The sequence below is a fragment of the Marmota flaviventris genome, chromosome 16 (assembly GCF_047511675.1).
Source record: "Marmota flaviventris isolate mMarFla1 chromosome 16, mMarFla1.hap1, whole genome shotgun sequence".
NCBI classification, from domain to species: domain Eukaryota; kingdom Metazoa; phylum Chordata; class Mammalia; order Rodentia; family Sciuridae; genus Marmota; species Marmota flaviventris.
Genome location: NC_092513.1, coordinates 12,596,494 through 12,614,492, shown reverse-complemented (window position 1 = coordinate 12,614,492; position 17,999 = coordinate 12,596,494). Strand labels below are relative to the sequence as shown.

At 40.8% G+C, this 17,999-nt stretch overlaps 1 protein-coding gene across 1 annotated transcript; it reads left to right on the top strand.

Moving 5' to 3' along the window:
- Positions 1 to 381: 381 nt before the first annotated feature.
- On the top strand, positions 382 to 14,108 carry Serpinb2 (serpin family B member 2). The gene is made up of 8 exons (XM_027922900.2): positions 382 to 400; positions 4,373 to 4,549; positions 7,626 to 7,745; positions 9,302 to 9,430; positions 9,955 to 10,072; positions 11,513 to 11,655; positions 12,522 to 12,686; positions 12,998 to 14,108. Exons 2-8 carry the CDS (start codon positions 4,382 to 4,384, stop codon positions 13,406 to 13,408), a joined length of 1,254 nt encoding a protein of 417 aa, XP_027778701.1. The 5' UTR covers positions 382 to 400; positions 4,373 to 4,381; the 3' UTR covers positions 13,409 to 14,108.
- The last annotated feature ends 3,891 nt before the right edge of the window (positions 14,109 to 17,999 follow it).

The window sequence follows — 17,999 nt, the reverse complement described above, 5'->3', positions numbered from 1 at the left end:
CTATTTCAAAGAGCTCATGGATCATGATTTTCCAAAGGTGGAAGGAGAGCTGTGGGATTTGATACTCAAGGAAAAAGTAGAGAACAGAAAGACTTGAAGCTGGAGGTTGGGGGTTTAAGCCAATTTTGACAGGTTTCTGTAGATATTGCTAAATTCTGACATTTCTGAATGATGTCATACCCCCAGATAGTTTCTTCAACTATCTTTTATAAAAAGCATATCTATTATAATAAGGTCTGAGTAAAATGTTGAATCACACAAAGGATACAAATTAAAGAGAGAGAGAAAAAAAAAAGTTGTGTGGGAGGGGCAGAGCCTTATAAAACCAGTCATTACCATGTCTAAACTGTGACAACTCTCCAAGGAGCATTTCCAGTCAGACAGCAGCTTCGAGAACAAGGTATTTCAGCTCTTTCCATGACCATCTCTATGGGATACATGATTTAATTTTTTCTCTTCTTATAACAGGCATTATTTATGTATTGAGAATTCAGGTGTAGGATGTTTCTACAGGGTTAGTTAAAAAATGTAGTGCTATTTTATTGATTAGTTGTTTGTTTAACTAAAAATATGTTAGTTTAAGATTTGAATTAAATTATAATAGCACTTGATTTTGAATCTCAGAAGCCAGCAAATGCCTTTGTAGCATTAACCAAACCAAAATGAGCCTTTATTCAAGTTTGATGTCATGTTATTGCACAGGTTAGAATATGTATATTCTGCACTGGCTATTATGTTGTTGCTGAATATGATGGACATAGCTGCATATATTAAAATATTTTCTCTTAAGCAATGAAAATATTTTTAAATAAATAAAAGGAAAAGAGAGTTCTGTTTTATTCTAAAATTAACTGTCAGAAGCCACAGAAATAAGGCAGGGATTTGAGCTGGTTCCATCCAACATCAGGGTATGTTTACTGAATTTAGTTCAATAATGGACCAATTTTGTGAAAGAAGAAATCAGCTGAGCGTGTTGATGGGCTGACTAACTAGGTAATTTTATACCCACAAACAGATAGTTATTCATCATGAAAATTATCAACCTACAGAAACTGCTTTTAGTTTGTGGGCAGAATAAGTGGTAATTTTTGATGGGCTGTTTCCTCCTATTATTTTTTCTTAGTTTTCTTTTTTGGGTGGTCAGTGTCAAAATATTCGCATTAGAAAGTCACACAAAAAATTGTTTAAAGTGCTGCAGCAAATTGCAGTCTGACATCCAGGGTCCGTGAGCAGAGGGACTGTGGCAGTGTGCCTGTGGCACCTCCCAGATTCTTTATCATCTCAGCCGAGTTTCAGTGGCACAGTTGACAACCTGCATTTCAGGAACCAACACAAACATCAGGAAGTCCAGCCCTGCATATGAATTCCATTCACTTGTCTCAGTGGTAATATTAAATAAACATTGATGGGAGCATGTATTTGGAGGTTAATGTGGTGAGACTTATTACACTGTCAAGCGATTCACGAGAGGCTACCTGTTCTGGGAAGCTCTGGAACTGACACCACTCCTTGATTTCCATTTTGCATTAATTGTCTTGGTAATTCCCATCATATTAAGCATAAGGTGTGGGCTTGTCTGAGAGTCAGAAACCGATATGCAAACACCATCCTAGATTTCTAAATTGTGAGCCTCTCAAATCTTATTTAAGAAATTTGTAAAGAAATCACTAGATTTGTAATCAGAAAGCTGGGCCAGCATTGCGCCGGATCAGCCTTGCGTCGGACCAAATAACCAATGTGCAATCTTCATTGTTATGTTTTCATTAATTTAACAGGAATTCCTAAGCTTTATTGGGCAAGTAATTGTGTAAATTAAACAACAACAACATCAACAAGTTGCTGAAGAAATTAGGTAACTACAACATAGACATAAAATATTATTATTTATTTTTATTTTATTTAATTTTGCAGTCCTGGGGTTTGAACAGAGGTGCTTTGCCACTGAGTTACATCCCTAACCTTTTTATTTATTTATTTTTTATTTTGAGACAGGGTCTCATTAAATTTTTCAGTCTGGGTTTCAACTTGTAATCCTCTTCTCTTAGCCTCCCAAATAGCTGGAATTGTAGGTATATGCCATTGCACCTGGCATCAAATATTATTTCTATGTTAAATATGATAAATTGAACCTAGTTTAGAAATAGAATTCAGAAGAATTTTTAGAGAAGAAAATGAATCTGGGACAATTTGATTCTATTCTTGTTAACATTTTGATATTTATCAATTTATCTTAAATCCTAACTTAGAATTAACAGCCCTTCTTGATAGTTTGTATCAACACTTAAATTTTACTAATGTCAAAATGACTAAGCACATTATTACAAAGAACTACTATTCTGGTTCTAATCTCTTATTTGAATTTTCATATGGAAACAGAGAAATACTTTATTATGTTTTTAAGACCCAGCTTGTTTCCAAAATACGTTGGGGATAATATATTTAGAAAAATCTCTACATGAGTCTAGTTATAAAATGTTTTAATCAGTAGAAGGAAGAATAAACAATCTACTGAGCCATTCAAGTCAAACGAGGTGATGAAGCAAGAGAAAAGAATTAGTGGTTTTTTTTAAACGTGATAAACTTTCTAGGAGCTTTCTAGATTTTCTACTTTCCTCTTTTTATTTCCTCTTTCCAGCATTTCTCAAGCTATAACTTGCCCAACTCTGACGCATTATAGTGGAGCTACACATCAGCAAGTGAGGGTCACCAGGAAGGGTGGCCTTCTGAGTGCAACCTGGACTTGGAGCCCTGCTCCGCTACAGACTAACTGTGTGACCTTACCTGAGTTATTTAACCTCTATGAGCATCAGCATGCAATCCAGGCACTAGGGGTGTGATTACCTCATACGGATACTATAAAGGTTGAATGAGGAGACGAAAGGAGAGGACAAGTTTTTATTTAATTTACTATTTTGTCTTGACAAACTAGAACTGAATCATATTTCAAATGAGAAACTTTGATGCAAATTTCAATCACTTTCTTAAAAAAGAGGGACTTATCCATCAAAGTTTCACACAAGACACACATGGATTAGAGAGACAAGGGATGACTGACTGGTCCTGGTGGGAGCCCTGGCAGGTAGGGGGACAGCTGCAGGAATGGCTCATCCCAGGGGGCTGCCCAGCCCCTCTCAGTTCTGGGAAGTCATTGTCACAAGAAAGTTTCCCCAGAGAGGATGAATGTCAGAGTCTTTGATGTGTTTATGGATTTTGGTAATTATAGGGTGTGGTATAAACTATGATGAAAGAAAGACAACTAGAAAGATGATTGTCCCTTTGAACACACACACACACACACACACACACACACACGCACACACACCTTGGGAGTTTCCAAGCATTCACTTGCACACAGAACCTTAGGTCATGGAGGTGTGTCTGTGATTTATTTTCAGGTGGCAATAAATGGAGTGTATGTGTGTGTTTCGTGCACCTGGGATTATCCCTGCATTCCTGCCCAGGTGGCTTTCCTGGCAGTGGGGGACCAACAAAAGGGAGCCCTTATTGTATTTCCAATTATGAATTTCCCAAAACAGAAAGTGCTTTTAAGGCAAAGCTGTGGTTATGTGCAATGTCGCACGCATGTGCGGGGAGTGGGGGAGGCATTTGTAGGACCTGGGTGACAGTACTGACTCTCAAACATAAGCCATTTCTAGGAATGGAAACTTGAAAGAGCATTGTACATCTCAACTGGAGCCAACAGGAATATGTGTGCACGTGACATATCTTTGAATATGTATGACTTTTCCTGCATGTGTGTGCCACGTGGTTATGCATACGGTGCACGTGAGTGAAGTGTATCATGACCCTGGAGGCCACCTATCTGGCTGCAATTCCTACTCCTGCCCTTTATAGTTGAATGGCAAAGGTCACTTAATCTCCGTATTTCCTTTGTTAAAAGAAATAGCCTGCCTTATTGCCTTCCTTATAGGATCCCAGTGAGGATGATAAGATTAGTGCAGGTAAAGTGTTCAGAACACACCTGTTAGACAATAAGAACTAAATGAATGCTTTTGTTACTGCAGTTATTATCAATATTCTTATATAGTAACATAAAGCATCACTGCTCATAATAAAATTGTTCATTGTATCTCAGAATTGCAACATAATTCACAGGATCTGGTGAAAAGTGAGACTGCAGGCCAGGTTAAAGCATTTCCAAGATGGACACAGGACAGCTTTGCACCATCATGGGCCCTTTGTGGCAGCACAGATCACATGACCTTGAAGTTTTCCCTGTCCTCCCTCATGTTAGTCCATGGAGGAAGAACAGAGTGGGAAACCCTACCCTATGCAGGGAACATCTGCCGACCTCACCCAAAATGCCACACCATCTTTTGGATTGTTTTTCCCATCTTTATTTTCCTTCTAGATTGAAGCAATGGAAGACCTTTATGTGGCAAACACCATCTTTGCCCTCAATTTCTTCAAGCATCTGGCAAAAGTGAGTCCCACCCAGAATGTCTTCTTCTCTCCATGGAGCATCTCCTCCACCATGGCCATGGTCTACCTGGGTTCCAGGGGCAACACTGAAGACCAGATAGCCAAGGTAAGTTGGCACTGAAGCTTCACATTAGGCCTGAGTGATTCCTGAACTGAATTGTAGAGTTCTTCTTGTTTTAAGCTCAGGTCATCAATCCTAGAAGACAGAGATCGTGCGTGCTAACAAATAACCAGCTTTTACAACACAGATTCCTTAGACTTAAATGTACAAAGCAACCAGGAAACCCCTCAAGCGTAGATAGCAGAAGGCATATCAGAGTTTATTAGCTTTCAAGGCTGAAAATGTTAAGTGACATCTTTCATTTTAATTTCCACATTCATACTATTCAAAGTGAGTGTTTTGCCCACATTCTCTCACTTGGTTTTAAGATAAATATCACCTTATAGATGACAACATTGGCAGTGTGAATGAAGAACCTCTCCCAAGGTCACCCACAGTATTCTAACCCCCAGTTCGGGCTCCTTCCCGTTGCTCTCCCACTGTGGAGCAGCTGTTCCCCTTTCCTATGAAGAATTCCTAATGGCTTTAGGAGAATCACAGAGAGAAAAGAAATGCACCAGGAGAGTGGTCACCAAACTCACAGAGACACATAGGTAGACGTGGCTTCAGAGGACCTCATCATATCATCCAGCCTGGGAGCTCATGTCCACACCATGGGGCTTGGCATCATGAATGGCCAGTCTTCAAATTCAAGGTGGACAAGTGTGCAACAGCATTACTAGAGACTCTCTGTCAAGGCCTCTGCTTTCCTTCCCTGGTGAAAGGACACAGATCCAGGCAGGGGACCCTTTCTGCGGTGGCTGAGGTCTTAATTTGCTGAACTGCTTCAATTGCACATGATCATAGACTTAAGGGTTTCATTCAGCACTTTAAAATTCTCATGATCCTGTTTTTCCTAGACCAGTGAGCGATCTGGACGTGGTTATCATGTAATTAAAATTCCTTTCTGTTCGCATCCATGCTGACATTAAAATCAAATTGCTTTAAGTACACGCAGGCATTGTGCTTTCAGTCACACCAAAATGCCACCGGCTGGTTTCTGGATTCCCATGAGAAATGTACCTGAGAATTAATACATCCCTTTCAGGAACACGGTGACCCATTTAGGGTAGAGCACATTGGCCAATCCCACTGCAGGAGGAGAGGAAAGGACTTATCACTGTGCTTGTGGCAGTTTAAACATCAAGACTATGACAAAACCCTTGCTCAACTTGATACCAGCAGGATTTGGCAACATCCCTTCCCCTTTATCTTCTTTCTCCTGGAAAATAAAGAGAGTAAACTGCATTGAAAACCTTTAAAGACATCAGGGGTTTACGTTTTTGAATGTAAAGGAATCAGAAGCAACACATTTGAGGGCAAATGCTAAGTAGATGTTCCAGGTTGTTAAAGTAAAAAACTTGGTTTTGATACTAAAGGAAAAATGAATGCATTGGTCACTCTGGCCTCAAGACACCTTTTCTGTATATCAAGGTGCTTTCAGAACTTGGGACTCTGCAGATTTTATATAATCTTTTTATAACTTGGTTGCATGTGCAGATTTTCAAATTCTAATGCTTATTTACTTTCTAAATTATAAAAAAAAAATAAACCATGCAGTTCCTTGCTTGGATGAGGAAGCCATGGACTTCAGGGACAGGCCCATAAGTGTTTGAGTCCTGGCTTTGTCACTTACTGCATATGTGCAGGCATGGAAACCCTTGGAGCTGCAGTTTTTTTTCTTATATAAAATGGGAATGAAAATGTGTAACTTGTAAGACTGCTGAAAAGATTAGAGAGAACATGTGGACACCTAGCAGCAGTAGTTGTAACAATAGTTCCCACTGGTTACTGCCATAGCCCGAGAGCTCTCTAGGAACGTCTTCAAAATTCTATGAGGTAGTTGCTGTGATTATCACACTCATTTTGCAGATGAGGAAATTAGGGTAAGGAGAAACCTTCCAGTTGGGGACAGTAGCAGCTGGAAGAGGTGGCAGAGCTGTAATGAAGGAAACTCCTAGAGAGCAGAGGTCCATGTGAAATCAGGGTGCCAGTGAGGAATGTCTTTGCAGCTCTTAGGGTGAGGCCATGGACCAAGGATCTGTGCAGGCCAAGCTGCATCGGTGGGTCTCATGGTGGCCCAGGGTCACCCCACATCCCCACTTCTGCAGGGACATTGTATGAGTGACTTTGCAGTGAATAAGGGTCAATTGTCCCGGAAGGGAGGGAACCAGAGAAGCCATTGTAGGAAACATCCTTCCCTTGTGTAGGGACAGAGTGGGACCTCTTCTTTTCAGAGAGTGTGGCAGGACCTATGACATATGCTGGAGGGGGGGGGGGGCATTTTTAAGGTCCCTCAAGTGTTAACTTTGCCCTCCAGTCCAGGAATTTACCAGCTGGCCAGGCATGGCTGCCCTTCCTTATCAGCCAAGCCCCAGTCATGAGTCCATTTACAGGATCAGCTTCTTACCATGGGTCCCACAAGGAATTGCAGCAGGTCTTGGGGTGGGGACCCTACAGGTGCTGAGACTGACAGGCTGGACAAGTGTCAGTGCTGTGGGGAGGGGAGGTTGCTTCTTAGAGGCTGGTCTTTACCCGCCAGCTTCACTGTGTGATCTCAACTGCCCACTTGCACTATAGATCCATCTTGTGGTCAGATCCTTGTAATCTGTCCCCCCGCCTGGACTATAATCTCTCTGTGTACATATGATTTATGTTAATATTTTGGATGATCCCTGTTTACTACCGAGGATCTGCTTTTATGCTTAAGCTTCTTTTGACTCTTAGTTTTTTAAAGATAAGAGAGAGAATGATATGAGAGAGATAAAAAGTTCTGAGTTAGTTGTATTATTTTCTTTAAAATACTGGCACTTTTTCAAGACAATTTATGGGCTGGGTGATAATTTATGTAAGTTAGGGAACGGGTTATAAATTGTCTCATAATAACAAACATCTTCTAAAATGACCAGTGTGTGAATTAATACAACCGCCTCAGGTGGTTTCCTGTAAGGGAAATTAAATTGCGGACCCTTCCGTGTCACATAGAAGGGGTATTTGGTGGCTCCCCCTACACAAGGCAGGGAGCCAGAGATACTTGAGTCCAGCAGGAGACCGTCTCCATTCTCCCTGTTTCTGATTGCAGGTGCTTCAGTTTGACAAAGTTGGAAACTACAGTATGGCGTCAGGGGCCCCGCAGAATCTCACTGGTTGTGACTTCATGCAGCAGATACAGAAGGGAAATTATCCTGATGCCATTTTGCAGGTAACTGACTCATTTCTTCATATTTCTTTTGAATTCTATTTCTAGGACCTTTTTTTTCAAAATCACAGTGTTAGGCTGGGAAGGAACCTAGGACAGTTTCCTCCAGCCACAGAGAGAAAAGGAAGACTCAGAGTCATGAAGTAAATTTCCCAAGATCAACTAACAACCAAGGGCAGAGCCAGGGCAGAGCCAGGGCAAAATCCACACTCACGACTTTAGACCAAGGCAGTTTCTCAATTCTACCATAACCCTCTACCATTATATATTTATTTTTAAACTATTCTTTACTATAGACACCTACAATACATATGCGTGGGTGGAAATTTCCAGAGGAGAGAGGGTGTGGGGGTGTGACAAATAATTGAGCAATGGTGAAGGCCATTCCCAGTTAGTGTGTGAGAGGCTACTGACTCTCAGAGATCTGTATGTCTGTCTGTCTATCTGTCTGTCATCTGTTCTCAATACTCCATTTCCTTAAAGATCATCAGCTGTCAGGCTACACTCTAGGAACTGGGTAGCGATGTGCTCCTCTTGGTAACCAGCTTCCATGCTTATGCTCATGAGACAGATTACGGGGAGGTGTCTCATAGCTTTCTTCCTGAACATGGTGATGCTCCACCCATCCATCCATCACACAGGACATGGTGGGCTAGAGGAGGTGGAGAAGGTGCCTATAACCTGGAGCTTACACTGAGTGTCCTATAATACCTGGAAGTCCATCTGGGGGGCTCCTTCTCTGCTCCATCTCGGCTGCTGCTGTGATTGAGCCCCGTGTCTGTCACAGTGCTTACAAGCTTTCTGATTGTAGGTGCTTACAAGTTTTGGGTTGTGTACTGGAATTCCCGTTCACTTTTGTGGTCTTCTAAAACCCAGATTTTCCACTGTGTAGGTCACCCTGTAAAATGGGTACTTATAGAAGCCAAGTGAACCGTGTTAGATCATTTCTAAGGTAACATGTCCCCCCTAGCTTTATCGACAGCTTCACAATTAACAAACGTGACAAATAAAAATTGTAGACATTCTAGTTATGCTATGGTGTGATTTGATCTCCCTGTACATTGTGAGATGATTATCACAGTCAAATTTACACACCACCACAACTAGTTACCCTGTGTGTATGGGGGGAGTGAGAACATTTAAAATATACTCTCTTCACAAACTGCAGGAAGCAATATGGTATTTTTAACTATAATCAGCATGCCATACTTTAAATCCTCAGAACTTATTCATCTTTTAAATATAATGAAAATTTCTTACAGAACCTGAAGTTTAGAAACTCAAAAGAAATCTACTTTTCTTGGAGGTTATTGGTGACTCTTGGTTGAATCCAATCCATAAAAAGGGTAAACTTGAAACAAATTAAGTTTTATCTCATTGGCTTTAATGAACCACATCTTATCAAAACCACTTCCTCAGAGATTCCTCTAAAGGACCAAAAAGATATATGCATGATTACAGTGTTTTATTACTATGTTGAGAAAAGCTACCATTGCTTAAGAAATATCTTGCTTGCCAGTCCTCTTTTATAAAAAGAAAATCCCACTCTTCTGTTTAAGGCGCAAGTGAGGGACAAAGTCCACTCATCCTTCCACTCCATCAGCTCAGACATCAACGCAACCACAGGGGATTACTTATTGGAAAGTGTCAGTAAGCTGTTTGGCGAGAAGTCTGCAAGATTCAAGGAAGTAAGTGAAGCCTTTGACTGAGATGACTGGGGTCCCCAACCAGCAGCAGGGCCTCTGTCCAGGGGCCTGTCTACAGTTCATGAAGAGTCAGGATTCCATGCATCCTCCTTGAGGCTGGCCTAATATCTCCCAGTGGCCTAATATCTCCCAGTCCCTCCTGTTTCCTCTGTCAGAGTTTTCCTCTTCCTATCACAAATGTCCCTGTTGCAGAGTACTAATCAGGAGGATGAAGCCAACTTTTTCCAGAGTCACTGTTCCCCACATGAAACCTCTCTGCTTTTGTTTATTGTCTATTATGTGAATAATGCAAGAGAGTAGACAGAGTTTGTGCTGGAACGTGAGGAGGGGGTTACGGAGAACTTGTAATCTGTTCTATGTCCTCCTTCAGCACCACTCCTGCGAAGTTCCATCCCAACTCCTCCCCCAGGCCTCCCAGGCTTGACAGGAAACCCATAATTTAAAATCACACCCTGGCTTGTTCATGATATATTCCATGTAATCCTTGGCATTTTCTTGCATTAAAGGAATACATGCAACTCTGTAAGAAATATTACTCAACAGAACCCCAGGCAGTAGACTTCCTGGAATGTGCAGAAGAAGCCAGAAAAAAGATTAATTCCTGGGTCAAGACTCAGACAAAAGGTAACACACCGAAATATTTTCTTTTTTCCAGGTTGGTCTTTTAAAATCATCCTTGAACTTATGCTTCACTCCCTTAAAAATTGTCCAACTTAAATGATTTTTGTTAAATAAGTTTATTCATGTTTAGCTCAATGATGTTTTAAGAGGAAAAGATGAGACTCAATAATAGAAGACATGTCCAGTACTTAAATGTTCTGCTTTTAGATATTATCAGAGTATAATATCTAAAAATTTCAAACAGGAAATATTAGAATTGAAATAATTGTGGTCTGTGCTCTCTGTGCACATAAACAAAGATAAAAAAGACTTGCCCCTAAGCTTAGTATGAGCCTATGAAGAACACTGACCACGGAGCAGGGAAGAGTCATGAAATTCTTTTCACTCTTTCTTCTTTCCCTATGCAAAGCCAGTACATTGTCAAGTTCATTGGTTTTCTAAGTCACCTGTAGCATTTTAACTCCAGTCCATGATTCTTCTCATAGGCATCCCCTTTCCTTTGCATTTTTTACAAGGACTCAAACTTGATTAAATCGTTCATTCTTTATTATTGAATGAATTTGTTAAGTCAATAAATATTTATGTGTCACATATTATATGCCAGGCAGACAGTGTACAGAGATGAGGATAAAAATGGTCAACCTAGCCATCATCCACCTATAGTCTAACACAGCAGTCGTGAGGTTAAATGGCACAATGCCTTTGAGTGGTGGGGAGACTTCAGAACAGGTGCTCGTTACAGAGACTGCTCCTCACACTGTGTTTTTAAAGATCAAGCCAGAGGCCATCGTTTCTAAGAACCCTCTCTGGCTCACTCCTTTGCAGCCTTCTCAACATTATCAGAAGACTTTTCATTTTTAGCCCAATTAGAGCATGTGGTACAGACTGTTTCACAACGGATTTTGAATGCTTCTTCCAGCCTTCGAGCCTCTTCGAGATGCTTCTTTCTTCTCATCCCTTACATCGGTACTCCTCCTACTTTATGTCCACCACAACTTAAAAACATGTTTTGGAAAACCCGTTCAACTTTCAGATCCAAAGACTGTCTTGAGCAGGTCTAAAGGGACTCAATGGCGAGCTGTAGGTGACCACTGTTACATTCACTGAGCCCCTTTCACTTCCTTCTGGGTTCAATAACTGTCAGAAAACCATGAAACATTGAGCAAACAGTATAAAGAGAAGTGAAAATCTCCTTTCCAAATTTGACAGTAATTTTGTACTTGAAATGCATTATTCTTTCATTCTCTTGGATTTCACAAATATTCTAAGCTTCAAGTAAATTTAGAGGAAAAAAAAATTGAGCATGAAGATCAACATCTCCGCAGAATTTGACAAATGGGGACACTCAGTGTGACAGATACTTACTTGAAAGTTCCAAGAAATCCTCTTCTATGTTGAAGGCTCTCGATTACAAACCCTAACCCCATGTTATGTTTCCTGTAGGCAGAATCCCAAACCTGTTACCTGAAGGCTCTGTAGATGCGGAGACCAGGATGGTCCTGGTGAATGCAGTCTACTTCAAAGGAAAGTGGAAAATTCCATTTGAGAAGAAACTCAACGGGCTTTATCCTTTCCGCGTGAACATGGTATGAGACAACAGGATGCACTTTTCTAATCACATACTTTAGGGCTTTAGATAAGACAAAGATGGAAAAATCAGACACAACTCATTGATTCTCCTCCATGACAAGTTGGTTACAACTCATGTGTGTCAGACACTGACTTTTCCAAGTTACTGAGCTTCATTCAATAATTTCTTAGGAGGCAATATCCGTGGTGGTGAGGACCAGGGATTTTCCAGTCACACATGCTGGAAAGAGTCAAATGCTGGCTCTCCCACTTACCAGCTATGACCTCACTGATCTTTTATGTACCTAGTTTTAACCTATAAAACTAGGGTAACATAATATCAATTTTAAAGGTTGTTGTAAGTATTTAATGAGACTTTACAGAGTGGTAGGTACTGAACAAACAGTAATTCTTTTTTCTTTTTCTTTTGGTACTGAGGATTGAACCACCAGGGACTTTAATACCGAGCTATATCTCCAGCCCTTTTTATTTTATTTTGATTGTTTTTGAGACAGGGTCTCACTAAATTGCTTAATGCTTCACTAAGTTGCTGAGGCTGGCCTAAAACTTGCAATCCTCTTGCCTCAGCCTCCTGAGTCGCTGGGATTACAGATGTGCACTACCATGCCCAGCAAACAGTACTTTATTAGTATTATTAGGTATTCTTGTTATGATCGTTATTGTTGTTTACCTTACTGAATAAAAACTTATCTTGAAAAAGCTAATCAGAATACCCACTCTAAGTGTATACAAATAATTAAAGTTTGTTTTTTTTTTTAAACTTCATTTCTTCGACACTAGAGGAGGGTTCATTCTCTTTTAGGTTTGTTTGTAAATGGCATTTTAGGATTCACCTTCACACTTCACTTTTGAATACTTTCAGACTCAGCATGTACCGGTACAGATGATGCACTTGCACGAGAAGCTGAACATTGGATACATAGCGGACCTGAAGGCTCAGATTCTGGAACTCCCATATGATGGGGATGTCAGCATGTTCCTGTTGCTTCCAGATGAAGTTGCCAATGAGTCCACTGGCCTAGAGTTGGTGAGGCAGTACAGCATCAACCATGCTGAAACTTCTGAGGCTGAACCTACATAGTGTGAGATAAAAAGTAGAAAATCTACACATAAAAATGATTTGCAGTTTCTCCCAGAAATATGTGAATCAATTGATAGTCCACGTGGCATGTCTCAAAATTTCACTCAGAGCCTTCATCATATGTTATACATGTTACTTTCTTGAAGAATTTTGACCAATCTCTTAAATTTTTACATTCCCCACAAGGTGGGAAGTCACAGATTTTAACATTAGACTTACTCAGCGGGTCTTTTTGTTTGTTTTGTTCTGTTTTGCAGCTGGAAAGTGAAATAACTTATGACACACTCAACAAGTGGACCAGCAAAGACACAATGGCTGAAGATGATGTGGAGGTCTTCATTCCTCAGTTCAAACTGGAAGAGCGCTACAAGCTCAAGTCCATTCTGAGAAGCATGGGCATGGAGGATGCCTTCAACAAGGGCCAGGCCAATTTCTCAGGAATGTCTGAGGGGAATGACCTGTACCTTTCTGAGGTGTTCCATCAAGCCACCGTGGATGTCAATGAGGAGGGCACTGAAGCAGCAGCTGGCACTGGGGCCATTATGACGGGGAGGACTGGTCACGGTGGCCCACAGTTTGTGGCAGATCATCCTTTCCTTTTCTTTATCATGCACAAAATAACCAAGAGCATCCTGTTTTTTGGCAGATTTTCCTTACCTTCTAATTGAAAAATTCTGTTTCCGCACAGGATTTTGTAGCCTGAGCTATCAGCTTCAGAATTGCTATGTCAAATGCCAAAAATTTAGAGACTTTTTCTTAATATTTCTGTTCTTCTGAGCAACTTCTGCTGCACACTGAATACAAACTCAGAGATAATTACACAACTGTCAATCATAACAACAACTCTATTCATCATTTGATCTCCTAAAATGAGATGATATACATTTAGTTCTTCCCTGTGGTTAGTTTATATCATAGCAGTAGCTTTTTCTGTTATTTATTATTTTATATAATAGTGTTTTTTTAATTATTATTCAGTCTATTTAATATAACTGATAAAGTTACAGAAGCAAGGGGTCAGTCTATCTAAAGAAATGCATTCACTTGTTTTTATAATGAAGGATAAGTTTGTGTCCCTACCATGCTCTTCCATAAAAATATCTGGGAGAAATCATTGAACAAAAGGCAGATGGTGGCTGGGGTTGTGGCTCAGTGGTAGAGTGCTTGCCTTGCACATGTGAGGCACTGGGTTTGATCCTCAGCATCACATAAAAATAAATAAAGATATTGTGCCGATGTGTACCTAAAAAGTATTTTTTTAAAAAGGCAGATGTTTGTTATGCACATTTCTAGCATTATGTATCACATATGTGTGTGCAGCTCATGTAAAATTACAAACATGCAATAAATCAACATGTTTACGCTCAATTATTCATTTGTTGTCCTTCCAATAGGTCTGCAGATCATAAGACCTTGCATACCTTGCATGTCACTCAGCATTCCATTACTGTGACAGAGTACTTGTTGGTTACAACTCAGTAATCAACTTTAAAAGGGAAAGGTTTATTTGAGCTCACACTTTCAGAGGCTCTGGTTCATGGCTAGTGGCCATGTTGCTTTTGGCCTGTGGTAAGGCAGTGCCTTAGGGCAGGGAGCATGTGGTGAAGTAAAGGTGCTCAGTTCAAGCCAGGGCATGTAGCTCAATGGTAGCACACCTGCCTAGTACACACAAGGCCCTGGGTTCCATCCTCAGCACCACAAAACAAAAATGTTGCATAGTCAGGGTGCCAAAGAAAAAGGAGAAAACAGCATCCCATAATACCCTTTGAGCACATCCCCTCAATCACCTAAAACCTCCCACTAGACTCCATCTTTTAAAGGCTTCCACTGCCGAGGTGGTTTTCAGTAGCACTAAGCTGAGCACCAAGCCTTTAACCACATGGGCCTTTGGGGAACATTCCAGATCTAAACTATAGCACCTCGATGCCCAGGAGTTGAGCATCATGACTCCTTTGCAGGAACCCTGAAGGTACAGGCAGGATAAAAGAGCTGAGGGCATAACCACCCATCTTGCAGAGAGACCCAGCGTTGAGGGTGAGGGAGATGGGGTCCTGTGAAACATGCTTTAGAGCTTCTCACAGCAGCAAAAAGCAGAGCAAATGAGACGAACAGTCTGGGTGAAAGTCCTTTGGTGGCACCAGTGTCTAATCTCAGTGACACTAGGGACAATCACCAGGTCCAATGCTCCAGACACAGAATCAAGGTCACAGTCATTGAGCTGAGAGTTGAGAGCAGAGGAGATGGACTGGGTGTAAGAGCAGGAGGGAGACAAAAGGGACTCCTTCTGAGGGCGATTCTCTGGAGCAGCACTGAATGCTGCTGAGGTCAAGGGCAGAGCAGGACATAATTCAAGACTTAAGAACTAAGCAAATCACAGGTTTGGGGGCATCTGACTGGCAGCAAAGCCTGGCTGCAGAAGTGGGCTGGATCCTGGAAGTGTATTCCAGGCTCCACTCCCTGTGATGTTGACCCTTAGGAAGGAGACTTGGGACTTTGACAATCTGCATCCAAATCCCAGTTCTAACCTTCGAGGACTCTAACTGTGGGTCAAGTATGTTTTTTTTTTTTTTATTTCACTTTGTTTTTCTTTCATTGCAATGTTTTTCATTTGGTTGCTATGAACTCATAATTAAATAAGTGCATACGTATTATGCAATTAAAATAGATATGACATGTAGTGTTTAATAAATGTTAAATGCATATTTAATAAATAATGATCATGATAATTGTTGCTTTTATAAGTATGTGTACCTTGTCAGATAAATCCATTGAATTCCAGAAAGCTGTTCAATAAATTGTTTTTTTGGTCCTGGGATTCAACCCAAGGGTCCCACTAATTTGCTTAGGGCTTTGCTAAGTTGCTGAGGCTGGCTTTGAACATGCTATCCTCCTGCCTCAGCCTCCCAAGTTGCTCAATTAATTTTTAAAACTTGACTTGTACATTCTTAAAAATTTAGGGGATATATATAGATATATATATATATATAGATATATATATATATATATATATATATCTGGAGTGTGAACTCAGGGATGCTCTATAACTGAGCTACATCCCCTATTATTATTATTATTATTATTATTATTATTTATTTTGAGACAAGGTCTTACTAAGGCTGGCCTTTAACTTGTGATCCTCCTGCCTCAGCTTCCTAAGACATTGGAATTACACCAGTTTGTTACTGTATCTGGCTTCTCCTATATACTTTTTGTATCCATTTTTCTATGTATTTATTTTAATAATCCATTCAGCAAAATGGTAGGTACTTGCTTCCCGAATAGTTTTGGTGAGTGTTAAAAGATCTTTCACTACTACTACTGAGGACAGAATCCAAGCACTGGATTCGAGGTTCAAAGCACTCCAGCACTTTGGGGATATGATGTCATAATCTTTTGGCTCTCGAGGTATTGATGGGAAAGTTTATGTCAAGGTAGTTCTTGCACCTTGTACGTCTTATAATGCCCTTTATGGTTCTTGTTTTCCTTTCTATATTTTTAGTATTTTGTTGCATTAAGATTTATCATTTTTAACTGAAGTAGTATTGCTTTGCTTTTTAAGTTGTCCTGTTCATCTCACCATCGGATTTTGCATCTGTAGACCTGACTCTTGCTCCAGTACTCAGAAGCCTTCAGCCAGGGCTATGGACTCAATGCTTGCACTCCCAATGCTCAAAATTCACATATTGAAACTCTAATCCCCCTAACATGATGATGTGTGAAGAAAGGGGCCTTTGGCAGGTGATTAGAGTTAGGCTAGGGCATTAGGGTGAAGTCCTGTGATGCCACTGATGCCCTCACTCGGAGATGAATGGATCAGAGCCTTTTCCCTGCCCTGTGAGGATATACAAGAAAGGCAGCCACCTGCAGCCAGGGGGAGGGCCTCCGCCAGCATCAGCAATGCTGACATTGAGGCTTCCAGCCTTTGCAGCTAAATAAATAAGAATAAATTTATTTGGCAAGAAGACTGCTGGAGTTCCTTATGTGACACGGATGTATGGATATGGATTCTACCTGATCAGTCAAGAAACTGTTCCCATCTTCTTAAAGTCACAGACTGAGTGTGGAAGGGGACAGACAGGCAGGACACTGAAGATAGCAGGAAACAGTTTTATTTGGCTGCAGCCAGGTTCAGAGGGTCTAGCTTTCACGGTAATCAATCAATCCCCCGGAGCCTTGAGTTCAGGCAGTTTCAGAAGTTCATACCCAGCATGTAAGCGGAGGGACTCGGAAGTTCACAGTCTGCAGAAGTTCACACAAAAAGCAGTTTGTTTCTTTTATTCCTCTGGGCAAGTTTTAACCCTTCAAGGACAGCACCTGAGAAGGGGGGAGCTTCTTCTCCCCTTTCTTCCCTCCCCTGCCAGCTGTTACCAGGGGACCCAGTTAGTAACCTCTGCTCTTATCTTTGAAATGTAAACATCTCTGTGAGGCTTGGGCAGAGGCCAGAGGCTAGTTAAGAGAATCTGTGTTTCTTATCACACCCTGCATCTGCAGATGCTTCCCTTGAAAACCTTTACAAATTATAAAGTATATATGTATATTATACACACACACACACACACACACACACACACTAGATAGTTCATAGATGTTTATGAAAAAAATAGTAAAGCGGTGTTCGGCACCTGGAGTGCTTATCTCTTTCAGGTCTGTGGCCAAATTTATTGATTGTAAGAAAGACCAACGGGAAATAAGAAGTTTAACTTTATTGAACTCTTTTGTGTTTTGTATTGAGACTCTTTTGCTGACAGTCCTAAGATCAGTTATGGTGAAGATTTTTGGAGAAGCTTAATTAAGATTTTCTGTGGAGGAGAGGGTGCCACTACATAAGTTTTACTCGTTTTCCCCCAAACCTTTTCTAGATTTGATTAAACCCCTATTTATAGAAATACTGCTTGTTAGAGTCTGTAAACAAGTCAAGATGGCAGCCTGGCATTTTGCGAGAGGGAGTGGTTTGTGAAGTCAGAGAGCCATTTAGTGTGGAGATTCCTTATTGGTTGACTGCTGTATCTAGTTTATGTTAATTAGATAAGCTGTGTGGAATGTATATATACCCCTCCTGTCCTACAATAAACGCTCCCACTCCTGCTGTATCAATCTACACAAGTTGCTCGTCACCCCCGGGTTATTTTGCTGCAGCCGGACTGCAGCAATTGCTTATATCAAGAAGATCATGCATGTGTGAGAACATGATCCCATGGGAGAACAGATGCTTGCTGGTTAAGCTGCCCAGCCGTATTCAGTTATAGCAACCTGCACAGA